The sequence below is a fragment of the Vulpes lagopus genome, chromosome 3 (genome assembly GCF_018345385.1).
Source record: "Vulpes lagopus strain Blue_001 chromosome 3, ASM1834538v1, whole genome shotgun sequence".
In the NCBI taxonomy this organism is placed as follows: domain Eukaryota; kingdom Metazoa; phylum Chordata; class Mammalia; order Carnivora; family Canidae; genus Vulpes; species Vulpes lagopus.
Genome location: NC_054826.1, coordinates 53,087,915 through 53,115,877, shown reverse-complemented (window position 1 = coordinate 53,115,877; position 27,963 = coordinate 53,087,915). Strand labels below are relative to the sequence as shown.

Sequence of the window (27,963 nt, the reverse complement as noted above, 5' to 3'; positions counted from 1 at the left end):
TTACCCTGAGATTCATATATAACCTCCTAAATGTATAGCATGCTTCAGTTGATCACTTCAGTTTGAACACATTCTAAAAGAATTTCATTTTTACCATTCCTCATGCTTTATGTATATGTTGTCATATTTTACATCTTTTTGTTTTGTGAGTCTCCTTAACTAATTTTTTTAGATACAATTGATTTGACTACTTTTGTCTTTCAATCTTCATGTTAGCTTTATAAGTGATTGCTCTGTTACTTTTAGTGTATGTTTGCTTTTACTCATGAAATTTTTTTTCCTTTCATAATTTTTTTTTCTAATTATGGCTTTTTCTTTTATACTTAGAGAAGTCTCTAGTATTCTTTAAGGCTGGTTTAATGCTGTTGAACTCCTTTCACTTTTGTGTCAGTAACTGTTTATCTTTTCTTCAATTCTGAATGATAATTTTGCCAGGTAGATTGTTCTTGGTTGTAGATTTTTTTCCTTTCAGCATTCTAAATATGTCAGGCCACTCGTTTTTGGCCTGCATAGTTTTTGCTGAAAAATTAGCTGTAAATCAGTGGTTGAACGCCTGCCTTTGGCTCAGGGAGTGATCCCAGGGTCCTGAGATCGAGTCCCACATCGGGCTTCCTGCGGGGAGCCTGCTTCTCCCTCTGCCTGTGTCTCTCTGCTTCTCTCTCTGTGTCTCTTATGAATAAATAAAATCTTTTAAAAAAATGTAATACTTCAAAGATGAGGCAGCTGACATCATTCCTGTTTGAATGAATGAATATATTTGTATATATTAGAAAATGTTAGCAATCATGAGAGGAAATCCTACTGAAAGTTGTTTTCTTGTTCCCCTTTATATGAGTTCTTAATATTATCTTTGTACTTGTTAACAAAGGGTAAATGGCTTCTTAAATTCTGAGTGAGATAACTGTGATAAACTTTTTTTTCCCCCAGACTCTTCTTCCCTGTGCAGCATTGGTATAGGGGTGAACATAGCTGCCTTCCAGACTCCTCTTCCTGTAGTAATTTCCCCCCAATTTTGCCTCCTTGATCAGCCCTGCTCTTGGTTTCTTTTTTATGTTGGTGGGTCAGGGATGAAGTAGTTAAATAGATTAAAATCATTACCGTTTGTAAATGTAATTTAAATGTTTTTTGTTTTTTGACAGCCGATTTATTTTGCATATTCCCAGTGAGGAAAGAGACAATGCTATCCGAGTGTGTTTTCAGATTGAACTTGCCCATTGGTTTTACTTGGATTTCTACATGCAGAACACACCAGGATTACCTCAGTGTGGGATAAGAGACTTTGCTAAAGCTGATATCCTTTTATTACTATAATGACTGTCTTCATTATTGCTAATAAAATATTTTAACACAGATTTCCTTTTGATTGTCTTTGAGATTTAAAACTTATTAGGTAAACATACTTGATTTCTAAAATTTGTCAAATATAAATAGTAGACAGAATTTAATAGTATTTTAATAGTATTTTAATTTTGATGTTGAGGATTCCTTGAAATGTATATGGTGATTAGAATGAAATTTGATTTTCTCTTTCAGAAATAACCAACCTATTTCTAGAACTGATCTATTTTTTACTTCTTGCTGTTCCATTTAATCAGATGATCTTTATTTTTATTTTTTAATATTTTTAAAAGATTTTATTTATTCACGAGAGACACACAGAGAGAGGTAGAGATGCAGGCAGAGGGAGAAACAGGCTCTATGCAGGGAGCCCAATGTGGGACTTGATCCTGGGTCTCCAGGATCATGCCCTGAGCTGAATGAAGGCGGTGCTAAACCGCTGAGCCACCCGGGCTACCCTAGATGATCTTTATTTTTAAAAATATTTATTTATTTATTTATTTATTTATTTATTTATTTATTTATTTATTTGAGAGAAAGAGAGCATGAGTAGGGGAAGGGGTGGGAGAGGGAGAAGCAGACTCCTCACTGAGCAGAGAGCCGAGGTGGGGCTTGATCCCAAGACTCTGGGATCATGACTTGAGCTGAAGGTAGATGCTTATTAACAAACTGAGCCACCTAGGTGCCCCAGTCAGATGATCTTTAATCAGATTGCTACCTTTCGGGATAGAGATTCTTAAATAATTATTGAATACTTAATATGTTAAAAGCAATGTTTTTAGTTTTGTGGCTAATACAAAGAAGTCTTTGTTTTCAAAGGTCTTTTTCTCCTATTTACAAATAAGATAGAAGCTTGTTTGTTATAAAAGATAAGACTTGAAAATTCAAGATTTTTTTTTTATAAATTTTTATTTATTTATGATAGTCACACAGAGAGAGGAAGAGAGGCAGAGACACAGGCAGAGGGAGAAGCAGGCTCCATGCACCGGGAGCCCGACGTGGGATTCGATCCCGGGTCTCCAGGATTGCGCCCTGAGCCAAAGGCAGGCGCCAAACCGCTGTGCCACCCAGGGATCCCGAAAATTCAAGATTATTATAATTATTTTTAAAGATTTATTTATTGGGACACCTGGGTCGCTCAGTGGTTGGGTGGCTTAGTGATTACATCTGCCTTTGGCTCAGGTTATGATCCCGGGGTCCTGGGGTTGGGTCCTGTGTCACACTCCTGTAGGGAGCCTGCTTCTCGGTCTGCCTAGGTCTCTGCCTCTCTCTCTCCCTGTGTCTCTCATGAATATATAAATAAAATCTTTTTAAAAAATAAAGTTTCTATTTCCTATTCTTTTTCTTTACCCACAAATTCACTGTATTGTGCTAGAATTGGAGTAAGAATGAAAATAGCCATTGTACTTATTAGCCCCCTATAATTTTCTTTGAGCTCCATGAAATAAGCCCTCCCTCGTCCAGGTCATTGTAGAAAATGAATGAAACACTTTGTTCTAATGACTGTTACCCATAAAACATTTTTGAACAAGGCTAAGGAATATTATGCTCAAAATGGTATTCAAAAAGCATTATTTGGTAGGATAGGTTAAACCATAGAATGGGCTGTCAAATAACTTGAGATCATAGCAGTAAGGTCCTAAACCATAGTAGAGGGACTACAAAGAAAAGACTGAAGAGACATTTTAGTTCCGAAATGATCAAGCTGTTTGATTAAATAGGAAGAAGTAAATGAGGAATCAAAAAGGTTATCATCTAAGATCATGGTAGGATTTTGGAGGGAGATTACTGTCTAAAATATATCTAGAGCAGATTTTTCATGTTTATGCAAAAAATGTCAGTATAAAAAGGAAAAGTAAAAAAACTGGATTTTTTTTCTTAATGCATATAATACAAGTGGACATGTGCTTCAAATTCTTACTTTCTTTAGTCAGTGTAACCTAAATTTTAGAACTACAATTGACCCTTGAACAATATGGGCATTGGGATCCTGACATTCTGTGTAGTAAAATGTGTGTATAATTTTTGACTCCCCAAAACTTAACTGCTAATAGCCTACTATTGACCAGAAGCCTTACTGATAAAATAGTTGATTAATTCCTATTTTGCATGTGATATGTATTATATACTGTATTCTCAAAGTAAACTAAGCTAGAGAAAAGAAAATGTCATTAAAACCATAACGAAGAGGAGATACATTTACAGTTTTGTACTGTACTTACTGGAAAAAAAATCTGCATATAAGTGGACCCATGCATTTCAGACCTGTGTTGTTCAAGCGTCACCTATACTGTGTAAAGGCCCAGTAACTTGGGGTACCTGGGTGGCTCAGAGGTTGAGCGTCTGCTTTCAGCTCAGGGCGTGATCCCAGGGTCCTGGGATCAAGTTCCACATCAGGCTCTCCACAGGGCCTGCTTATTCCTCTGCTTACGTCTCTGCCACTCTCTGTGTCTCTCAAAAAAAAAAATAAAAATAAAAAATCTAAATAAATAAATGAATGAATGAATGGCCCAGTAACTTGGGATCCTGACCTGAGCCGAGGGCAGACACTTAACCAGCTGAGCCACCCAGGCTCCCCTTAAAAATGTTTTAATTATATAAGCAATTAATTCATGTACTTGGTAAAGACATTCAACAGTAGAGTGGTGGTATACTTCATCCCTAGTGTTAACCACTTTTTACTTGTTTTGATGGTTTTTACTTTTCACTATTGTATATGTATACTGTACTTTTGTTTCTTGCTCTCATTTAGTATGACTAAGAGACTCCTGAGTGAGACTAAGTATTGACTCCTGATGTGGTGAATTTGACTCAGTATTTGAGTTGTTCACATGGTCCTGAATTTATTCATGTTAACTTGGAAATCTAAGACTTTGATTATGCAAAGCTTACCTGATCTGTGTCTAGGCTAAATGCAGAAGTTAGCAGTGACTTGTTCAGGAGAAAACCAATGTGGGGAAAAAAGCAAGGAGGAGAAATTTAGGTGAGGATTTGAGTAATTTCATATAATATTCATAGTTGTTTTAAGTAGATTTCTATCTGTATATAATAAGTACTTAAGCTGTATTTAGAGAGAAAGGAGCTTCCTTAACACTATGTATACTCTTCAGTCATTGTCCGTTTTTGCTGCCTCAAGGTGAAGATGTGGAAAAAATTTTGGATGAATGGAAGGAATATAAAATGGGAGTACCAACCTATGGTGCAATTATTCTTGATGAGACGCTTGAAAATGTGAGTGTAATAAAAGATTTTTAGTGCAACCATCAGCTCTTTTCATCTTATTTGTAAAATATATGTTATTTATATAATGCTGTAAAGTGAGGTTTTAAAATAGACTTTTAGTGCTGAAAGGCCAAATATTGCATATTTTGTCTACATTCTGGGTCTTAATATTTTATAATTGTAGTATGACTTATTGCAAAGAAATGTCATTTAATTGTTGAAGAAATACCTTAAAATGAGCAGAATGCCTTTCTTCACACTAGTAGTATAGTCAGACTATTGGAAGATATCAAAACCAAGAACTGTATAAAATTATTGGTGATAACAGTTACTTGAAGTAAGGAAAAAGATACCTTTGGCTTTTTTTTTTTTTTTTTTTTACCTTTGACTTTTAGAAAGGAGTGTGAGAAAGGAGGGCAAGTTTTATTTTTACCTCTGCTCATTTTTATAGGTACTACTGGTTCAGGGGTATCTAGCAAAATCAGGCTGGGGATTTCCAAAAGGAAAAGTAAACAAAGAAGAAGCTCCTCATGATTGTGCTGCTAGAGAGGTGAGTTACTGCAGTTTGAAACAGTAACATTTGCTAATCATGCTTTGAGTGTGCTTTTTAAGCCATGATGACTTACTGTTTGGACCATCTAATGTTTCTAGAACTTGACTGCATGAAGTAACTTATCTTTTATAATGATTCTTTTGTCCATATCTCTGTCATTTATTCTTCCCTTATTTCTATTTTCTTTTTTGCCCATTTTTAATTATCACTAATTCCTTCCTATTTTGATGATATAGTGTCTACCTTTTTTTAAGAATTGGATTTGCAATTGGTAAAACATTTTGGCAATTACAATGCTTGTTTTATGTTTTATAGTCTTAGTTTCCAGACAAGTACACAATTTGGGCTTTCCTAAGAAATTTACATTTGTTACTTAAAACCCTCTCTAGTTTCCTATTGCCTGTGATTCTTTTCAGTATTGAAACTCCCTCTAATCCCCAACATAAAATTTAGCTATTCCTAAATTTATTTGCCTTTATTCTCAGTCAAAAGAATTTATTCTCTTTGCATTCGACTGCTTTGTTTCAGCCTCTAAACTTTGCTAATATATTGCCATAACCGGAAGGTTCTTTCTTCTTCCCTGCCTATTCAAGTCCTATCTAGACCCAGCTCAAATTATCCTTTTTCCCTGAAGGATTGCCACCAGCTAGCTCTATATACAGGACCTGAATTTCTTATTTGTAAAACGAGGTTTAGAGTGATTTTTTTTTTTTAATTGAAGTATAGTTTACAAACTGTTACATTAGTTTCAGATGTACAATCTAGGAATTCAGCAGTTCTAAACATTATATTATGCTCATCACAAGTGTAGCTATCATTTGTCACCATCAAAGTTCTTAAAATACCATTGGCTGTATTCCCTACATGGTACCTTTCATCCCTGTGTCTTACTCATTCCATAATTGGAATTCTGTGTATCCCACTCCTCTTCATTCATTTTGCCATTCCCCAAATGCTCCCCTGTGGCAACTGTCAATTCTCTATTTATGGGTCTGTTTCTGCTTTTGGTTTGTTTTGTTTTTTAGATTACACATAAGTGAAATCATATGGTAATGTCTTTCTCTAATTTATTTCACCTAATGTAATACTCTCTAGTTCCCATCCATGTTGTTGCAGATGACAAAATCTCATTCTTTTTTATGGTGGATAGTCCTCTGGTGTGTGTGTGTACACATCAGATCTTTATTCAGTCATCTCTTAGTGGACACTAGGTTGCTTCCATGTCTTGGCTATTATAAATAATGCTGTAATAAACATAGTGCATATACCTTTTTCAATTAGTGTTTTCATATTCTTTGGGTAAATACATAGTAGTGGAATTACTGGATCATGTGGTATTTTTATTTTTAATGTTTTGAGGGACCTCCAACACTGTTATCCACAATGGTGGCACCCGTTTGTATCCCACCAACAGTGCATGGGGGTTTCTTTTTCTCCGCATGTTCACCAGCACTTGTTATTTCTTGTCGTTTTGAATCTAGCCATTCTGTAGAGTGGATAATTTCTAAAGTTCATTCTTTTTTTTTTTTTTTTTTTAATTTTTTTTATTTATTTATGATAGTCACAGAGAGAGAGAGAGAGAGGCAGAGACACAGGCAGAGGGAGAAACAGGCTCAATGCACCGGGAGCCTGACGTGGGATTCGATCCTGGGTCTCCAGGATCGCGCCCTGGGTCAAAGGTAGGCGCCAAACCGCTGCGCCACCCAGGGATCCCTAAAGTTCATTCTTAATTAAAATTCTATTTATTTAAAAATTTAGCCAGTGAACTCTACCCTACAGTAGTGTCTGAACTTTAACAACAGCTATCATCTAGAGATTTACTTGGCATTAATTATATAGTACCTGTGATACATTGTGTACTATATTCTTATTTAACAGTTCCTTGTCATTTATCACATTCCATCTTACCCTTGAAATTTAGACATTGAGCTATAAAAAGCATGATATAATGGGAAGAAATCTAGTCTAGGAGTTGAAAGATTTTTGTTCCAGTATAGTTCTCGTATGTTAGTCAATAGCCTAACCCTGTCCCACTAGCCTAAGCCTGTCCCACTTAATTTCTCTGTAGGATACACATTTATTAAGAAGAGTTACTTAAGGGAGCCTGAGTGGCTTAGTGGTTGGGCAGCTGCCTTCAGCTCAGGTTGTGATCCCAAGATCCAGGATCGAGTCCCGCATAGGGCTCCTGTGAAGAGCCAACTTCTCCATCTGCCTATGTCTCTGCCCCCCCCCCCCCCCCCCCCCCGCTCTGTCTCTGTCTCTCATGAATAAATAAGTAAATCTTTAAAAAAAAAAAAAAAGTTACTTAAGGGCTTCATAACTAGAAGTAAATATCTTTAAAATCCAAAGTGATAATGGTTAACTTTGAGATATTTTGAGATGGCAATATGGATTTTGTGGCATATCTCATTTGGATTTTTTTCTTTTGTTTTCTTTTCTTTTGACTCAGTGTTTTCCTGCAACAGTGTTCACCGCTTGATTTAAGTTTGGATGTAATTATTAGTGATAGTAATTAAGATTTTTTTTTTTAGATTTTATTGATTTTATTGATTTTTATTTTTTATTTATTCATGAGACAGAGAGAGAGAGAGAGAGAGAGGCAGAGGCAGAGACACAGGCAGAGGGAGAAGCAGCTCCATGCAGGGAGCCCCACATGGGACTTGATCCCGGGACTCCAGGATCATGCCCTGGGCTGAAGGTGGCGCTAAACCGCTGAGCCACCTTGGCTGCCCAGTAATTAAGGTTCTTAAAAACCAGTAGTAGTTATTTAACATAGGAAAACCATTAGTGGTTCTTTACTTTGGAGTAGGATTTAAAAGATGAATAAAAATGCTGCATTTTAAATTTAGCTAATCTAAGTAAGCGTTTGCAGCAGCTTATATAGACAAAGCCATTGTATACAGGTAAGTGAAGGTTTATGCACACTTCTTAAAATTGAAAGCTGTTTAGGTAGTAGGTAAGAAATTGACACATAACCTAATAGCTTTCCCTTTCCTTTCTATAGATGGTAGGAGACAAAATGGAGCAGTTGTAGAGTCTCCCTTTTATGTCCTCAAACTTTGTGGTCCTCTTGCTCAAAAGGAAGGACAAAATAGGAATCATACCATCCTACTTAGAACAATTGATGTGTAGTTCTGTATGTGGAGTCAGATTAGTTCAATAGCAGTAAGGTAATTGCCTGGGTCCAGAAAAAACACAGCATTAACTAGAAAACAGGCTAAATTTGGACTCAATTTGCTGAGATCAGCTGTCTCAGTAACAGGATCTTTTTGCAGGAACTCTGAGGAAATCAGATATTTAAACTTGCAAAACTGAAGAGAAGTACCCAAGGGATCATCTCCATGTACCACTAGAACCTTTCTTCTGACCAGTTTTGTATACTATACTGTAAAGAGTCAGGATGATGCAGAAATAAGATACTGGGGTAGTGGGGTGGTGGGGAGGAGAGAGGCAGAGGCAGTTAACCTGTATTTGTTTTCTGTTCTGGGATACTCAGATAGAAGATTGTCCTACTCATGTGCTGCTAATTTCAGTAATGATTATAGATCACATAGTTTATAAGAAAATAAATTTTATTAGGGCTTGAGGAGTGGAAGAATGGAGTGTAGATGATAGGATGCTACAGAGATGTAGCATCTCTGGGGGGATAGCATCCCCTGCATCCCCTTGTAGGGATGGATACAGCCATTATGGGAGATGATGATCTCTACTTTACAGGAGAGGAACTGAAACTGCAGTTTAGTAATATACCAGATTCTCACAGTGAGCAGCAGAATAGGTATGCAAAACCGTGGTGGTTGGTCCTGGGGTCCATGCTCCTGACTACTACAATAGACAGTCAAGGAATATTTGTAAATGGGCATTTGTAAGCACAGATGAAAATGGAAGGAATTTGTGATTTTTAGGTCTATGTATTTTCTAATAACACTTACCTTTCTGATTTGAATCATTGATTTTTTTTTTTTTTTCTGTTTTAGAGTTTTTGTCTTGCTCTGAGGAAGGCCACAAGTATTCTTAGAAACCATAGTCCCTTAATTTCAGGGAAAAACTTTTTTCTTTTGATAATAAGAATTAAGCCTTCTAACCTTTCTGATTTAAGAAACATCCTGTGGCTGATAATGGAACTTGTCAGAAAAAAACTCGTCTTTAATTTTTGTGAATTTTGAGATTAGAATTTGACTCTTAATATCTGATTTTTAAATGATTACCTCTTTACAAAGAGAGAAAAGTTTCGGGATTAAGGTTAAGCATTGCTATATTAGTCCAGTCAGGCCATAACGAAATACCACTGACAGAGTGGCTTAAGGAACAGAAATTTATCTCTCACAGTTCTAGAGGCTGGGAAGTCCAAGATCAAGGTGCCTGCTGATAAGGTTCCTGGTGAGGGTTCTCATCCTGGCTTGCAGGTAGCTGCTTTCTCCTTGTGTGCTTATGTGGTCTTTCCTGGGTGCCTTTGTGAGTGCAGAGTGTGTGCCATGTCTCTTCCCCTTGTTAGATTAGCACTGTCGCATTAGGTTCCCAACCTTATGACCTCATTTTACCTTTATGACTTCCTCACAGGCCCTAGCTCCAAATTTAGTCACACTGAAAGTTAGGCCTTTGGCATGAATTTTGGTGACACAAAGTTTAAGTTCATAGCAGTTGCCATTTTGAATAATGAAAGTATTCAACTAGTAGTCCTAGACTTGTAGTGTGTCCTTCTGCCACTGGGTGGTACTACAATATAACAGAAGTAGTGCTGTCTGGCGGTGGGTAGGGGTGGGAGGTACCATCTATGTGAAGTTTTAGTTTAAAATCAGATTGTTGTTTTTTGGAGAAGTCCATGTTAATTTCCCAGTGTTCCTTCTCATTTTCACTTGTATTAACCTAGAAGGAGGAGTCCTGTCCTAATTTTTCTAGCTGATGTTAGTTAGACTTAGGATGATGCCTTCAACACTTTTTCTTGGACTTCTAAATTATGCAGTTCTATCATTACCCTTCTTTTTAAGTTGCTAGTAACATATTAATTTGGTTTGTTATAATTAGGTTAATGTTATTATTTCATTATATATGGCCATCCAGGGGTGTTTTGTTGTAGCAGAATCTGACCTATCTTAAAAGGGCTATATATGTGGGCTGAACTGAAAGAAGCAGTGGCAAATAGCCTTCTCAGGGACAAGGTATGGATAATTGTCAATAGAAAGCTTAGCACCATCTTAATTAGTAGTTTCCAATCTTTGACCTTTTGGTTCACCTTTGTTAATTGGGGTCTGATTACTTTTATTCAGTAAAGTAGTAGCTTTAGGACAAAGATGTGAACAATGTTTTCTGGATATTGTTGAAAGGTTGTATTAGGATAACCTCAATATATTTTTATTGTTGTGAAGCACCAGTTGTTGCATAAGCAAATGATACTTGGCAGTTCATTTGCATTTTTAGGATTTCATTTTGTTGCTTATTATTTAGCAAAACAGTATATTTTATTGTAATGAAACTGACTTTAAATATGCATTTATGTGATTTAACCTTGATAGGATTTGTATGGCAGAACTTGGTAGATTTCTTGTATCTCTTCCTATAGGTTTATAAAGAACATAAGATAATAGGCAGAAAATTTCACTATCTGTGCTGGTGCTTTTTGGGTAGCACAGTGTTTAATCTTAACTTAGGGACTTTTATCTGATACCATTTGAGAAGTTAATGCTATTCTGTGTGCCAGGAAAATGAAGTATTATAATACAAGAATGGATTTGATTCACAGAAGATGGTATTAACATTTTTGTCTTTGGTATCTTTATATGTAAGTGAGCTACTAAAAACTTTCCCTAGTAAGTATGAGAATGGATTCTTAACTTTAGAGGCAAATCAATTATTAAAACATTTTACTTATTTGAGAGGAACATGAGAGACAGCAGAGGGTACAGATGGTGGGGGGTGCGGGGGGCAGAGGGAGAGAGAACCAGAATCCCCACTGAGCAGGGAGCCTGATGTGGGGCTTGATCTCAGGATCCTGAGATAATGACCTGAGCCAAGGCAGATGCTTGACCGACTGAGCCACCCAAGGTGGCCCAGTTTTTATTTTATTATTTTAAAAAGATTATTTATTTTAGAAGAGAGAGAGAGAGAGAGAGGGAGAGCACGGGAACAGGGGGAGGGCAGAGGGAGAAAGAGAGAATCCCAGGCAGACTCCCTGCCAAATGTGGAGCCTGTTGCAGGGCTCTATATGACAACCCTGAGATCATGACCTGAGCCAAAAAATCAAGAGTCAGATGCTTGACTGAATGAGCTACCCAGGCACCCCTAAAGATTTATTTATATATTTAGAGAGAGAGAGAGTGGGAGAGTGCACACCTGCGTGTGCACAAGTGAGCACATGAAGGGAAGCAGAGGGAGAGAGCATCTTAAACAGACTCTGAGCTGTGCGTGGAACCTCACACAGGATTTGATCTCACTATCCTGAGATCACAACCAGAGCCAAAACCAAGAGTCACACGCTTAACCAACTCTACCACTGAGGCATCATTTGGTTTTTATTATTATCGCTGAATAATTTAGGAGTAAATTGTAGACATAATGCATCTTAAGCCCTAAATGCTTTTGCATGTAAATTTTAAGAGCTCTAGTAAGTTCTCTTACGTAATCACAGTGTGATTATCAAATTCAGGATTTTAATATCGATAGGTATTATCTAATGGGCAATTAATGTTCAGATTTACTAAGCGCCCCATTATGGTCCTTCTCAACAATTCCAGCCCCCTTCCCCATCCAGGATTCTATTCCAGGGTCATGCATTGTGTTTACATTTAATTACTACATATCTTTAGTCTCCTTTAATTTGAGAATGTTCCTCAGTCTTTCATTAATACTTAATTTATTAAGCATGTTTTTAATTAGATACTATTTGTAACACAAAGTTAACAGGATTTTCTCACAAGGAACTTAGATTATACCGTTTACTTTCAGCATAGTTTCTCACATACAGACTTACACGACTAGGTATGTATACTTATTTCTGATTATAAATACTATTCAAGGAAGGAAACTAATCTGAACAATTTAATAATTTTTATATATGTATATATCTGTGAAACCACCACCCAGATCAAGAATATTGTCAGCACCTGCTATTGCTAGTGGTTTTCTGGAGGGTTGTACCAATGTACATTCCTAACTACCTACATATGAGAGTTCTAGTTATCCAGGCCTCCATGAGAAATAGTTTTATCCCATGTTTATGGATTAGAATTAATATTGTTAAAATGTTAATACTAGTAAAAGCCATCTATAAATTCTGTGCAATCTGTATCAAGATTCCAGTGGCTTTTTTTTTTATAGAAACAGGAAAAAACAGTCCTACAGTTCAGAACCATAAAAGATCCTGAATAACCAACACAATCCTGGAAGAACAGAGAGGGGAGTCATCACACTTATGATTTCAAGCTATACTATAAGACTTTGGTCATCAAAACAGTATGGTACTGACTTAAAAACAGAAGAATGGATCAGTGAAACAGAATTGAGAGCCCAGAAATAAACCCAAGCATGTAAGGTCAACTAATAATTGACAAAGAGACCAGAAAATACAAGAAAGATGGTCTCTTCAGTAAATGGTGCTGGGAAAATCAGACATTGACCAAAAAAATGAAATTAGACCTCTTTCTTATACCACTCATAAAAATTAACTTGAAATGGATGAAAGACTTAAATGTAATAAATGTAAGACCTAAAACCACAAAACTTCTAGAAGAAGACAAAGGAAGAAGCTCGTGGACATGTGTCTTAGCAATAATTTTTTGCATGTGATGCCAAAAGCACAAGCAATAAAATAAACAAGTGAGACTACATCAGACTGAAAAGCTAGAGCAAAAGAAAGCATCAACAACATAAAAAGCCTACAGAATGGAAAAAAATATTTGCAAACTATATATATATATAAATATAAATATATATATATATAAATATATACATGATAAGGGGTTAATGCCCAAAATATATAAGGAACTTCTAGACAGTGCTGGGTGACAGGCACTGAAGAGGGCACTTGACGGGATGAGCACTGGGTGTTGTACTCCAATAAATATATATATTTTATATTTTTATTATATATATCTATAATATGTCATTGATATACATATATGTGTATATATACATATACACATATATGTATATCAATATTCCTAATAATCCAGTTAAAAATGAACAAAAGACCAGAATAGACATTTTCCCAAAGAAGATACACAAATGACCAGCAAGTACATGAAAAGATATTCAACATCACTAGTCATTAGGGAAATTGCAAATCAAAACCACAGTGAGAGGGAAAAAAAAACCCAATAAGCTATCACCTCACACCTGTTAGAATGGCCATTATCAAAAAGATAAGAAAGGACCAGTGTGCGAGGATGTGGAGAAAAGGGAACCCTTTTGTGCTGGTGGTGAGATTGATTGCAAACTGATATACTCACTATGGAAAACAGTATGGATGTTTCTCAAAAAATAGAACTACTGTGTGATCTAGCATTCCACTTCTGGCAATGTATTCAAAGGAAACTAAAACTAATTTGAAAGAATACTGTACTCCATGATCATAGTAGCTAAGAAATGGAAACAACCTAAGTGTCCGTTGACAGGTAAATGGATAAAGAAGTTGTAGGGTATGTGTGTATATATATAGACACCTGCACAAAAATGGATATTATTCAGCCATTAAATAAGGAAATCCTGCCATTTGTGCAACATACGTGGACCTTGAGGGCATTGTGTTAAGTGAAATAAGTCAGAGAAAGACAAATACTGTATGATCTCAGTTATATGTGGAATTTGAAAAGAAAAAATAAAGCAGTCCCAGAAAAAGAGATCAGATTTGTTATTCCCAGAAGTGAGGGGATGGGGATAGGGAGAATTGGAGAAACACTGTCAAAAGGTACAAACTTTGTAGCTCAGCTACAAAGTACAAAACGGAAGTTTGTACTTTCCGTTACAGTTAAGTACTAGGGATGTAATATACAGCATGATGACTCCAGGTAACCACTGCTGTATGATATATATGTTTGCTAAGCGAGAGTAGACCTTAAGAGTTCTCATCACAAGGAAAAAAATGTTCTTCTGCTTTTTCTTTTTCTTGTATCTATATGAGGCAATAATTGCTAACTAAAGGTGGTAATCATTTAACAATATATGTAAGTCGAACCATTCTGCTGTATGCTTTAAGCTTATGCAGTAGTATATGTCAATTATATCTCCATAAATGTACAATTTTTAAAAAAAAAAGATTTTATTTATTTATTTATGAGAGACACAGAAAGAGAGAAGTAGAGACACAGGCAGAGGGAGAAACAGGCTCTATGCAGGGAGTCCGATGTGGAACTTCATCCCAGGTCTCCAGCATCACGCCCTGAGCTCACGGCAGGTGCTAAACTGCTGAGCCACCCAGACATCCCAATGTACAAAAAAATCTTATGTCATTTGACAGTATATACAAATATCAAATCATTGTATCGTAAGTTTGAAACTGTTATTCATTAATTATATCTCGCTTTAAAAAATTTAGACATTTTGCTGGGATTGTAATGCTTTATCATTGTATTTTTCATTTTCCTGAAGCTTAATGATGTTGAGCACATTGTCCTGTTCTTATTGGCCATTTAAATGTCTTCTCTATTAAGTACCCACTTATATGTTATCTGCTTTTTAAAAGTTGGGTTACTTATTTTATTTTTATAAAGATTTTTATTCATTTGAGAGAGAGAACGTGCGCAAGCACGAATGGGGTGAGGGCAGAGGGAGAAGCAGACATCCTGTTGGGCAGGTAGTCTGATGTGGGGCTCCAGGATCATGACCTGAGCTGAAAGATGCTGGAACAACTAAGTCACCCGGCTGCCCTGGTTACTTGTTGATACGTAGGACTTTCTCATATATTTTATTTTATTTTTTTATTTTTTTTTAAAGTTTATTTTATTTTATTTTATTTTTAATTTTTATTTACTTATGATAGTCACAGAGAGAGAGAGAGAGAGAGAGAGGCAGAGACACAGGCAGAGGGAGAAGCAGGCTCCATGCACTGGGAGCCCGACGTGGGATTCGATCCCGGGTCTCCAGGATCGCGCCCTGGGCCAAAGGCAGGCGCCAAACCGCTGCGCCACCCAGGGATCCCCTCATATATTTTAGATTGTATTGTGACTTCTGGTTGAAGACTTCTGACTTCTGACTTCTGGTTGAAGTCTTCCCTTTGATGAAGAAGACAAGTTTCAAAAAAAAAAAAGACCACCAGTTTCACGTATCATTGATGTGCAAACATTTGGTTTTCCAGTCTTTTTTTTTTTTAAGTGCCCCCGTCTTAATTGTTATACCTATAAGTCTAATATCCATCAAAATTGATTTTTAATCAAAAATATTTTTAAGCTCTGTCTCAAGCAGTAGAGTAGACCTTTGTGTTTTTGTTTTTTTTTTTTTTGACCTTTGTTTTAAGTAAAAGGAAAACTGAAGCATCTGGATTTTGCTTTAATGGGAACATCAGATAGCATATATGCATTGTGAAATAAATCCACATGATTGGTGATTTTAATTATATTGTCTTGTGTATATAAATATTAAGATTTGGAGAGATGTGAAACCATGACATCTGTCACTGAGCTTCAGAATATTATTCTGGGAAAGATACACAGTTTTGCTGTGTTTGAATGTCATTGATCACATTTAATAGATTGTTTCTGTGTTTTCCTACAATACCAGATGTTAGATATAAAGAAACAGAACTAGAGAACTCCTTTTATCAGTATCACATATGTACTTAGGTACCCAGTCTGACATTTCCAGAAGGAGGAAATACAACTAATGTTTCTCCTTTTCTATATACCAAGAACATTTTTCAAGTGAGTATATTCACCTAGTTTTTGTTATTGTTGTTATTTTAATGAGGAACAGGAGGTTTAGCATACTTAGGAATTTACAGAAATGGTGACAGAAATGAGTTGGGTGTTGTGGAGGAGGAGCTTAAGTTGAAAGTCCTAGACTATACATGTCTGAGAGAAGGATAGCTGTGCCTTTTTTGAGGAATGTGGAAAGAGATATAATGAGCTGACAAAGAGGGAAGAGACAAATGAGTAGAAATAGTTCCTTCACACCTATATCAAGAGATTCAGGCCTGTCCGTGTGTTTTAACATCTTCTGTCCCAGTGGTTGGTAAGGAGGTGCTGAAACCAGAGGAAAGGAGAGCAACTGCAGGGTAAAAGATCCACAGTGGTTTCTAGCTACTGAGCATTCAAAGCCTTTTTGATTGGTGGGGATGAAGTGGGGAAGAAGTGGAGAAGAGCTTTATCAGAATAATACAAATGTTATTTGAGGGAGAACTTTAAGGCCAGAAGAGACCAGTGGTTTTTTATTTTATACAGAAGCCTTTATACAGCCTATAAAAAGCCTGGGCTTTTTATACAGAAGCCCAGTATGTTAATCAGAGTGGTTTCTCTGGTTGAGGGAAGAGGTAAAGATGAGATGTAACATCAGTTCTTGGAATTTATGTTCTCCCAGTTCCTCCTCTGACCCTGGGGCACTGCTGAGGGAAGGCCATTTTAGAACCCATGAGTCTGTTTTACTAGTTTTCAGTTCTTTTTCATTCACCTCCCTGCGACCCAGGGGGTTGTATCTGTACTTTTGGAATCTGTCCTTTTAAATGTTAGCATTAATCACAGTCAGTTTTCATGTTTGAGAAACAGTTTTATTTGCATAAGACAATCTTTAGTGTGTAGCTTGGTTTACACGTAGATTTGTAGATGGCCGTGAATAATATCCATATGTGGTCCCAGTGGTGTCCTTTGCACAGACTGGGAACTGCTGCTGTATTCTAACATTGTAAGAGTTCCAGAATCAATTACAGTGTATGTGTGTGTTGGAAGGGGAGTGGCATTCCTCAGACCAGCAAGCAATTGTCAGACATTGGATGGGTGTCCTATAATTCAACTAAATTCTGACTCTACCTGGAAATGGCATCAGATTCCACAGGTTAAGGGCTCTCAGACCTACAAGACTGCCATTTATTTCAGATGACGTTGCAAGTCCAGGTTGTCATCTGTGCTTCTAACCTAGATTCCAAAGACCTCTTCTTTATGGGTTTGATTAATTCACTAGAGTGGTTCTCAGAACTGAGAGAAACATTTTACATACTTGATCGCAGGTGTATTTAAAAGGATCTATGGGGCAGCCCGGGTGGCTCAGCAGTTTAGCACTGCCTTCAGCCCAGGGCGTGATCCTGGACACCCGGGATCAAATCCCACGTCAGGTTCTCTGCGTGAAGCCTGCTTCTCCCTCTGCCTGTGTCTCTGCCTCTCTCTCTCTCTGTGTCTGTCATGAATAAATAATAAAATCTTAAAAATAATAATAATAAAAAAAGGGGATCTATAACTCAGGAACACCCAGTTGGAAAAACTGCAGAGGGCATGATATGGGGAAAGGGTGTGAAACTTCTTTGTTGTCTCCTAGTGTACTACTCTTCCACAATTTCTGCATTCACCCACCTGGACATTGTGTGTCTGTCCCCTGCCCTTGGGTTTTTATGGAGGCTGCTGCTTTATGTTAGGCAGGGTTGGTTGAATCATTGGGTGTTGACCACTGAGCTCAATCTCCAGCCTTTCCCCCCTTTGTGGAAGATGGGAGGGCAGGGTAGGGTGGACTGAAAGTTCTAATCTTCTATTCCCTTGGTTGGTTGTCCTGGCAGTCAGCCACCCATATTTAGGTGGGGTCCAAAAGTCACCTCAGTAATACAACAAAAGAATACCTTGGTTGCTTTCATCCATTAGGAAATTCCAAGGGTTTTAGGAGCTTTGTACCAGAAAGGGGATGAAAATTAAATAATATGTATTCTTTTTGAAAATCACAGTGTCTCACATCTTCCTTCATTGAATAGGTGGAGAACTTAGGCTTAGATACATAAAAGGGTTTATCTATAGTTGAACAGTTCAGAGCTAGAACTAGGTCCTAGAATATTCTGATTTCTTGCCCAATGTTTTCATGCCTTTAATTGCCTGGATATTTCTGAGTTTTTGCTTTGAAATAAATTTAATGTACTGGAGAGCTAACAGCAACAAATGAAAATCATCATCCAAATGTGTCAAATTTCCAGGTCTTTGAAGAAACTGGTTTTGATATCAAAGATTATATTTGTAAGGATGATTACATTGAACTTCGAATCAATGACCAGCTTGCTCGTTTGTACATCATTCCAGGAATTCCAAAAGACACAAAATTTAACCCGAAAACCAGAAGAGAAATTCGGGTATGTAATTGAAAGTATTTTCAGGTTGCTGGATAATATCCCAATTGAGTGAAGTAGGAGATTGCTTTTAGAAACTCCTTGATGATAATTAACTAAATGAATTATTTTCTTGTGTCTCAGAACATTGAGTGGTTCTCCATTGAGAAATTGCCCTGTCATAGAAATGATATGACCCCAAAATCCAAACTTGGTTTGGCACCTAACAAATTTTTTATGGCCATTCCCTTTATCAGGTATGATCCTATTTCTTAAAATACAAAACTAACCTTCGTAATTCTTATAGTTTTTTTTATGTAGCCAAGTTTTAAGAGCGAATTCTTAATGTTTCCATAGGCCTTTAAGGGACTGGCTTTCGCGGAGATTTGGAGATTCCTCAGACAGTGACAATGGATTTTCCTCAGTTGGTAGTACACCAGCTAAACCCACTGTGGAAAAATTGAGGTAAAGAAATATATTCATAGGATTCCTACTTTCTGATAGTTTTTAATGCAGTAGAAGCATTTTGCTTCTAAAGTTTAGAGGGGCATTAGATTCCTTTTTGGAATTATTTTGTTACTGGTCTTAAGATAATAGAATTTTTTTTTAAGGGTTTTTGATGAGATGAAAAGGTTAATTGAAACTGGAAAGGAGCTTCAGGCACATTTTTAAAATAGTATACACAAGAGGGTACCAACTTTTTAGATGAGTTGATAGAACATGAGGAAAAAAAAAATCTGCCTCTGTGCATGTTGCTACTGTTCTGTTCTCATATCCTGTTTTAGGGACAGTTGAGTCTCCGAAGATCCTTGAGTGGAGGATATATTGAGGTCTGTTTTTGTGTAGGGTAGATGAGGAATGCTGATGTATAATTTGTTCAGAAAGATAGAACAATGAAGACTTGGGCTTGCTTCTTTTCTTTCCCTAACAAAGACTTGTTGGTTGTATTGTAAAAAAATGACTGTTACATGGACAGTAACCACAAAGAACATTTTCTTGGTTGGAACTTAATTATATCCAAATCACAATTATAGAGTAGGCTGAGTAATTTTGTTTATAAGCATATATATTTGTAATAAGCTTGGTAGAACTTTGTATATGTTAGGCTCAGAGGGAGTTGCATTTTACCTTTACTTTAATATAGATGTTCTGATTATATCTGAGGGCTTCAAAAATTAAACGGGAACAAATAATATCTACAATCAGTATTTTTTTAAAATACATCGGGAATATTCCATCCTAATTGGGTTTTATGAGGACAGGAGCTTGGACTAAATGCCTCGAGGGTTATTTCCACCTTTCGGAACCTGTAATTATAATCATCAAATTATACACTACTAGACATAAATGAAACAGTATAGGAAAAGTAAATAGGAGTGTAGCTAAGATTAAAAAGAACCGTAACTACTAAAACATTATGAAATAGTGATAGTGTTTAGGGAAAAAAAATTGTCTTGACTTTTCATGTTTGGGAGGCTTTGTCCACCATAGTGTGCTATATGATGTCCATATCTTTTAGTCCTAGGCTTTGTAGTCCTGGAGAGAGGAGTTAGGATGTAATGAAGCAATTTTAACCAAATTTCAGGTTTCTTAGGCAGGATGGTGTTTTTAGCATATAGACTAATGTCTGTGATATGTTGGAGGAAATACCTGAATTTTGTCTCAAGAAAATAGGCATGCTGCAATTTTATTATAATTTTTAAATGGGAAAGGAGAACTCTGAAATAATCACTGTAGTACAGTTCTTTGGATCAATGACTCTGGACTGTATTATAAATGTAAGTAGTACTATAAAATGTTCTTTATTACAAACTTTATTGTACTATGTGAGTACAACCATTTACAATCAAAATCTTTCACATGAGAATTTGAGACCAGACTTTTTAAAATTTGCTCGTCTATTTTCTTGGGCCCTTTAATTTTTTGCCTTAGAATATAGCTTAAATTTTCAGATCTTCCTCTAGAATGGAAGGGATCCATAACCAACGTGTGCAGGATTAAATTCCGTATTTTAAACATCTTGGCGAGAATGCATTGTCTCTCCTAGTAAGAAGGAATAGCCACGTGTGTTTGTTTCAACTCAATTTAGAATTATTTCCTTTTGATTTTTAAAGGTATAATTACTAATAGGGAGGGGGTAATATGGATAACTTAGAAAAGTTTGGGGTTTAAAATAACACTTAATCCATTCAAGAAATAGTGAACACCAGGCACTCTTCTGGGTGCTGGGGATAAAGCAGGTAAGAATCCCAACTCTTATGGAACTTGTAGTCCACTGCGGAGAGATAGAGATTAAATAAGAAAGTAAAGTTTGTGATCTATAAGATAAACTATCAAAGTGTTAGAAGAAGTTTAAGTGAAAATTTTGTGATCTGATTTTTATTTTTTAAATCTTGGTATAGTCGAACCAAATTCCGCCACAGTCAGCAGTTATTTCCTGAAGGTTCTCCTGGTGACCAGTGGGTAAAGTACAGGCAGCCACTGCAACAAAAGCCATATAATAATCATTCTGAAACGTCTGACATTTTAAAAGCAAAGGTGAGTGATAATACATTTAAAGATTTTCATAACTTTAGATTTGACTTAGAAATGTATCTGAATTGAGGAATTGCAGATTAACAGTTACAGAGCTCTGAATTGTTGATCAAAGATTTCTGTGTTCCAAATTTGTGATTTGAAGCGTGGTTAATTAAGACTTCTTAACCTTCACAGTTTTGGTATAAATCCAGTGTAGTAAGAAATAAAAATTAGCATCTGACTTTGGTATATATGCCATCAGTGAAAGGTTTATTATTGTGTTGTAATCTAGTGTGTGATTATGCCACACTTCATCCATTCTACTTTTAATGGACATTTCAATTGTTTCCAGTTTTGAGCTTTTTACAAACAGTTCTCCTATGGATATTTCTGTATGTATTTTGATGAGCATACACCATTGTTTTGTGTATAGGATTTTTTTGGATCAGTGGATATGCTGTGTTCTTCAGTATATGCTGCAAACAATGTTCTCAAGTTATCCCCAACAAAAAATACGAGAGCTCCAGTTATTCCACATCCTTACTAATTCTTGGCATTATTTGTCTTTATCATTTTAGCCATCCATTTGGGTGCCACTCTTGTTTTCATTCTTTTAAAAAATATACTGGTTTCATCAAAATTACAAACTTTTGTGCATCAGAGAGCATTCTTAAAGAGTGAGAGGATAACCCATAGAATGAGAGAATATATTTGGAAATCACATATCAAATGTGAGATTAATATCCAGAATTCCTCTAATTCAACAAAAAACCGCAATTAGTCCTTTTTTCAGCAGCACGTAGACTAAAATTCGAATGATATAGAGAAGATTAGCATGGCCCCTGCAAAAGAATGACAAGCAAATTTGTGAACAAAAACCCAATTAAAAAAATGAACAAACAACTCGAATAGACATTTCCCCAAAGAAGATATTCAGTGGCCAATAAACACACAAGAAATCTCAACATCTTTAGTCATTAGAGAAATACAAATCAAAACCACACTGAGATACTGCTTCATATCCACTAGGAAAGCTGTAATTAAAAAGAAAAAAGGAAAGTCTCAGGTGTTGACAATAATGTGGAGAAATTAGAATCCCTATGCGTTTTTGATGGGCATGTAAATGGTACAGCTGCCATGGAAAATAGGTTGGTGTTTCCTAAAAAAGTTAAATTCAGAATTATCATATGATCTGGCAGTTTTATTTCCTAGGTTATATACCTCACAAAATTGAAAATAAGGACTCAACCCGATAACTTGTATACCAGTGTTCATCGTGGCATTATTCACAATAGCCAAAAGGTGGAAACAGCCTATATGTCTGTCAACAGATTAGTGGATGAACAAAATATACATACAGAGTTTTATTAGTCATAAAAAGGAATGAAATTGTGATACACACATGCTGTTATATGGTCTTTGAACCTTGGACACATGCTATGTAAAATAAGTCACACATGATGGACAAATTATATTTGGTACCTAATAGACAAATTTAGAGACAAATTAACTTGAGATTACTAAAGTTGAGGGACAGGGAATACAGAGTTATTTAATGGGCATAAAGTTCCTGTTTGGTTTGATGAAAAACATTCTGGAGATGGATACTGGTGGTGGCTGTACAACATTGTGACTATACTTACTGCCACTGACTTGTATGTTTAAAAGTTATGATGGTAAACTATATTTATTGTACCATACTAAAAAAATACCAGGAAGAGCAGAATGAATGAAACTGAATTAGAAGTATGTGATAACATGCATTTCTGTAAACCTATTTCTTTATTATTTAAATTTTTTTTATTGGAGTCTATTTTACAATGTTACATTAGTTTCAGGTGTACATCATAGTGATTCACCATCTCTATATGTTATGCTGTGCTCACCACAAGTGTAGTTCCACTTGTTCCACTCTTATGCCACCATACAACCACCATATAACGCTATTACAATGTGATTGACTATTCCCTACGGCTGTGCCTTTTATTCTTGTGACTTACTTATTCCATAACTAGAAGCCTCTATCTCCCACTCTCCTTCATTCATTTTGCCCATTTCGCCCTCTGGCAACCATCAGTTTGTTTTCTGTTCCTAACCAATTATTTAAGTTAGCTTATTGTTGGGGCACCTGGCAGGCTCAGTTAGAAGAGTGCAACTCCTGATCTCTGGACTTGAGTCCAAGCCCCACATTGAAATAAAAACTTAAAAAAAAAAAGTGTTTCGTTTTCAGGCTATTTTAGGAACTGCTTTTTTTTTTTTTTTTAAAGGTGAATAGACACCAGGACAGTTTTTTTGTTTTGTTTTGTTTTAAGATTTTATTTATTCATGAGAGACAGAGAGAGAAAGGCAGAGACACAGGCAGAGGGAGAAGCAGGCTTCATGCAGGGAGCCTGACGTGGGACTCGATCCCGGGTCTCCAGAATCACGCTCTGGACTGAAGGTGGCACTAAACCACTGAGCCACTCTGGCTGCCCTATTTTAGGAACTGCTTAGCTTTTTCTGTAGTAGATAGAGTATAAACAAATGCATTTTGATATTCTTAAAAAAGTACAAAATAATAATTATTTATGTTGTTTTAGTCCTCTTAACTAGCTGTCCCTTTAAGACTGTTAGGGACAAAGTAATGTTTAAAAACTTTATTTTTTAAGTTAAACCTAGATTTTGGGGGGAATGATAAGAAAATTAACTTATGTTAAATCATACAATTACAAAATGTCAACTACTGCATGTTTAGGCTTTAGATCTAACTTTAGGGATAATGGCCTAAGGTTTTTAAATACCAATCTTTATTTTGTATAAAAGGTTATTAATTTAAAAATACTCACTTGTTTATTATAAATTTAAAGCAGATTTTAGGATAATAGTTGATCACTATCTGCTACATATTTCTTGTTTTAAAAAATGGCCAGTGTGCCTTCGCATTCCACCTCAGAGGGTTGTTTATGATGGTTGCATAAGGTTTTCAAACTTGTTTCTCTCTCCTTCTCCCATTTTTTTTAACTTGTGCATTGTAAACAAAGTCTGTAAGCAGAAATGGGATAAGGCAAGATTCCTAGGGACCACTGTATTTACTGTTGTGTACCTTTAGAGGAATCTTGCTTTGTGAAGCACTGTCTTCTGTAAGAAAATACTGATATGTGGTTCCCCAATTTTTTTTTTTTTAAGATGTTATTTATTGATGAGAGAGAGAGAGGCAGATACATAGGTAGAAAGAGGAGCAGGCTCCCTGCGGGGAGTCCAATTTGGGACTCGATCCCAGGACTCCAGGATCACGCCCTGAGTTGAATACAGATCCTCAGCCACTGAGCCACTCAGGTGTTCCATGTGGTTCTCCAATATTCTAGGAAAATTTTGGGAGGGACTTTGCTAAACTCTCATTCAACCAGTTAAACATATTCTTGGCAGTATATTCTTTGGTCCTGTTAAATTATACTGTAGGCTAATATTTTATTTCTTCTCTTTGGAAAAACAGAATCAAAGTATGAGGGGAAATGGCAGAAAACAGTATCAGGACTCACCTAATCAGAAGAAAAGAACAAATGGGATCCACAGTCAGCCAGCCAAGCAGCAGAATCCCTTAATGGTAAGACTTACATCTATAAAACTAAGAACGTAGTTTATCCGTTTTAGGAGTGGGGCAAGGGCATTGTCCAAAAAGCACATTGAATTGATATATTGATATTTATGCAGTGAAACTGTGCATTATTTGCTTACTTAAAATCTCTGGCTGCCCTGTTACAGGTTTGTCACATTGAATTACACATCTGATTTTTTGCTATTTTATGTCGGTATTTAAATATTTTTTAGTACTATGAAAACAGTGTGTAGTCAACCCTGTTTTCTAGAAAGAGCAAGTCCTTGGCTATTTTTCTTTGTTTTTCTAAATAGAGTCTGTATTGTTATAATAAAGCTAAAGTTGGGGAGAACATCACAAGTGTATTTTTTTTCTCTTCAACTTGATAGAATTTATAAACAAGAGGTAAATATAAAGAGTTTTAGAGATCTGGGGACTGTAGAGATGGCAGTAGGTTTCAGACAATAACAGGCATATGAAAAAATTTGGCAGAGGTCAATGTTCCAAAATGATAGAATAAAATAATTATAAAAGAAAGGTGATAGAATTTAGAAAATTAAAAAAAAGTCAGTGCCATAGCCCTTAGACTGGGCCTGCAGATAGATAACTGTGAGCATTTTAGGACATTTACTTTCACGCTTAGTCTGTGGTCCAGAAAGTTGCAGTTCATAATTAATGGGTCTCCTTGTTTGTCTTTTCTGGAAGTCCTAGTTTTCTTTTTTTAACAATGGGTGATAATAGTAGTTTTCAAAGTTTTATCAAAAATTTTTACCTGAGTTTCTATTTGCTGTTTACTTGGGTGTATTGATTCCAAGGGCAAACACGTTTGTTTTTTTTTTAAAACACATGTTAAAGATCAATTTACTCTTAGATTACTTGCCTTTTAGTTAAACTTTTTTCTTGTCAGATTGCCACAGATAAAGAGAGCCACTTGTATATATATATTTTTTAAATTTTTATTTATTTATGATAGTCACATAGAGAGAGAGGGGGAGAGGCAGAGACACAGGCAGAGGGAGAAGCAGGCTCCATGCACCGGGAGCCTGACGTGGGATTCAATCCCGGGTCTCCAGGATTGCACCCTGGGCCAAAGGCAGGCGCTAAACCGATGCGCCACCCAGGGATCCTCCACTTGTATATTATTGAGTGTATTGACAATACTTAAAAATAACTAATTGGTAGTACCTTTTAGAGAGTAGCTTGACTATATGGAAAGCCTGAAAAGTTTCTTAAACTGTTTCCCTAGAAGAAAATTTTCAAGAATGTTCATCCCACTACTCTTTTGAATAATGAAAACATGGAAACAATCTGCATATCCAAGAGTATAATTTCAAATGCTGTATCATATATGCAGTGGGCTACCGTGTAGTCATTAAAAATGATGGTGTAGATTTATATTTATTGAAAATAATATATTCACAGTATATTACATTTAAAAAGTAGTTTGGGGCGCCTGGGTGGCTCATTCATTTAAGGCATCCAACTCTTGATTTCAGCTCAGGCCATGCTCTCCGGATCGTGGGATTGAGCCCCCGTGTGATCTGGCCCCATTTTGGGCTCACACTCAGTGGGGAGTCTGCTGGAGTTTCTCTTTTCTTCCCCTCCCACTGTCCCTCCCCCTGCTCACCCATGTTTATGCCTTCTCCCTCTAAAATAAATAATACATCCTTAGGGGGGAAAAAAAAGTAAGTTATAGAATAGTCCTATATACCTAATAATTCCACTAAATTTTTAGTAATTGTATGAAAATTCACAGTATCTTCATAAAGAAAAAGCTAGAGAGATGCACTAAAATGTTAATAATTATCTCTGGGTTGAAAAATTTAATGAGTAATTTTTTTTTTCTGGTGTTTCTATTATTGTACATGTAATCAAGAACTTAAGGTTTTAGGCGTAAAATAAAAAAAAAAAAACAGTGTAAGACTGGGATGGTGATTATATTCCTGGTTTAATTTTCTTCCTGAGAAATTTGATAACATATCTCCTCATTTATGTAGAATAACTACAGATGGTGTATTGTGTGTGTGTGTGTGTGTGTGTGTGTGTGTGTTTGTGTTCTTTTAATAGAAATGTGAAAAAAAACTTCATCCACGAAAACTTCAGGATAATTTTGAAACAGGCAAGTCATTTTCTTTTTAAAATCTTTGGGGGATTTGATTTGGTTTTGGCCTAACCTTGATTTTAGTTGAGAGTGTAACGGATTGTGATAGATAAGCAGAAAGAGTTGCACATGTTTTGTAGAGAGTTCATATATGTGATCACATTCTCTAAATATGAAACTCGCTAAAATGAACTTAAATCATCAGGATGAAATGATATTCCCTTTCAGTGTGCTATTTTTGCGGTTGAATGTCAAACCTGGGTGCTGTGCGTGAACATTGTAAGTTAATAGGTATTAGTGAGGGGAGTAGAACCAAATAGCATAAACATGAGGAGACCTCATTCTCACATATATGTAAGAGGAGCATTGACTTCAGAAGGGCAACATTTCTTACTTTTAGGAGGTAATGAGCAACTTTTTAAGGAGGTACTATGGATGACATCTGGAGCTTTCCTATCCTCAGTTATAAAGAGTAGGTATGTGGGCTAATTTGGAAAGTAATGGTGATGAATGTAGAAAGTTCTTTGGTAATACTGATTTAATAGACATCATTTGAAACTACAGTAGACTTTTTTATTACATGTTGTTTGGAATTGTGTGAAATCCCTGTGCAGTAGATAATGCATTTATTCACCATTTAAATGTAAGGCTTTTATATAGAAAAGTCTAAGAAATAAGAAGAATTATCATATTTTCTTTCAGTACTGTTTATGATTTAAGCAGGAAAAACCCTATTTTAAAAGATGCTTTTATTCTATTTTGGAAAATTAAGGTTAATTATGAAGTCATGTAGTTTGGTATACATAAAGTATGTGGGAGGAGTCCCCTTAATAAGATTTTTCTGACCACGTTGGCTGATGGGGACATGATAGCCTGATAGGTTAATTAATGTAAGCTCAGAAATCAGTTATTTTACAAAATCTTTAAAAGCCATGTGTCCAGGAAGAAGGTACTAAAAGAAAGTATACTCTAACTTAATATACCCAGCTTAAATGGGCATGATATGCACATACACAATTTGTCTTATAAAAGAAATGTAAAAGAATTTTTGTCCCGGGAAACCTGATTGGAGATTTTCTTTGTGCCTCAGCCTCCTGATGTCTATTCCCAATCTACTTCCCTGGTCAGGTCTCTGCTCTACCTTTAAAACAAAACAAAACAAAATCCTGATAAATTCAGAGTTTTGTTGGACCATGAGTTTTAAAATTTGGATTTTTCTTTAGGTAAATATATTCCCCGATGATTTGGCCAGCTCCACCTTTATTTTTCTAGACTTGCACTCTTTATAAATCTTAGATTACAGTTGTAATCTTTACAGTGCTTACATTTTGATCCTTGTGTTAAGTTCTGTATGATGGTAGAAAACAAAAATGAGATGTAGACAAAAGTATGGCCATTTTTTAAAGCATGTGAATACTAAGGGTTTAAAGGCAGAG

At 36.0% G+C, this 27,963-nt stretch overlaps 2 protein-coding genes and 1 non-coding gene across 5 annotated transcripts in view; 2 read left to right on the top strand and 1 right to left on the bottom strand.

Annotated features, from left to right (window-relative positions):
- The window catches only part of DCP2 (decapping mRNA 2), a 48,533-nt gene that overhangs the window by 12,852 nt on the left and 7,718 nt on the right, over nucleotides 1–27,963 (top strand). The window contains exons 2-10 of the mRNA XM_041748458.1: nucleotides 1,140–1,291; nucleotides 4,442–4,569; nucleotides 5,012–5,110; nucleotides 18,207–18,359; nucleotides 18,480–18,592; nucleotides 18,693–18,800; nucleotides 20,738–20,873; nucleotides 24,325–24,435; nucleotides 26,494–26,545. Of these exons, the coding sequence (XP_041604392.1) occupies nucleotides 1,140–1,291; nucleotides 4,442–4,569; nucleotides 5,012–5,110; nucleotides 18,207–18,359; nucleotides 18,480–18,592; nucleotides 18,693–18,800; nucleotides 20,738–20,873; nucleotides 24,325–24,435; nucleotides 26,494–26,545 (1,052 nt within the window). The remainder of the gene's footprint in view (nucleotides 1–1,139; nucleotides 1,292–4,441; nucleotides 4,570–5,011; nucleotides 5,111–18,206; nucleotides 18,360–18,479; nucleotides 18,593–18,692; nucleotides 18,801–20,737; nucleotides 20,874–24,324; nucleotides 24,436–26,493; nucleotides 26,546–27,963) is intronic.
- Nucleotides 18,919–27,963, bottom strand: part of MCC (MCC regulator of WNT signaling pathway) — a 309,780-nt gene continuing 300,735 nt past the window's right edge. Inside the window, exon 19 of one of the 3 annotated variants that reach the window (XR_005986779.1) lies at nucleotides 18,919–20,816. The gene's annotated coding sequence lies outside the window, so the exon portion shown is untranslated. Of the gene's footprint in view, nucleotides 20,817–20,955; nucleotides 21,695–24,392; nucleotides 24,457–27,963 lie in introns of those variants that run through there. The other 2 variants (XR_005986780.1, XR_005986781.1) reach the window with 2 other exon arrangements.
- Nucleotides 21,633–21,739, top strand: LOC121488484. The gene has a single exon (XR_005987109.1). It is a non-coding gene; the product is annotated as a U6 spliceosomal RNA (small nuclear RNA).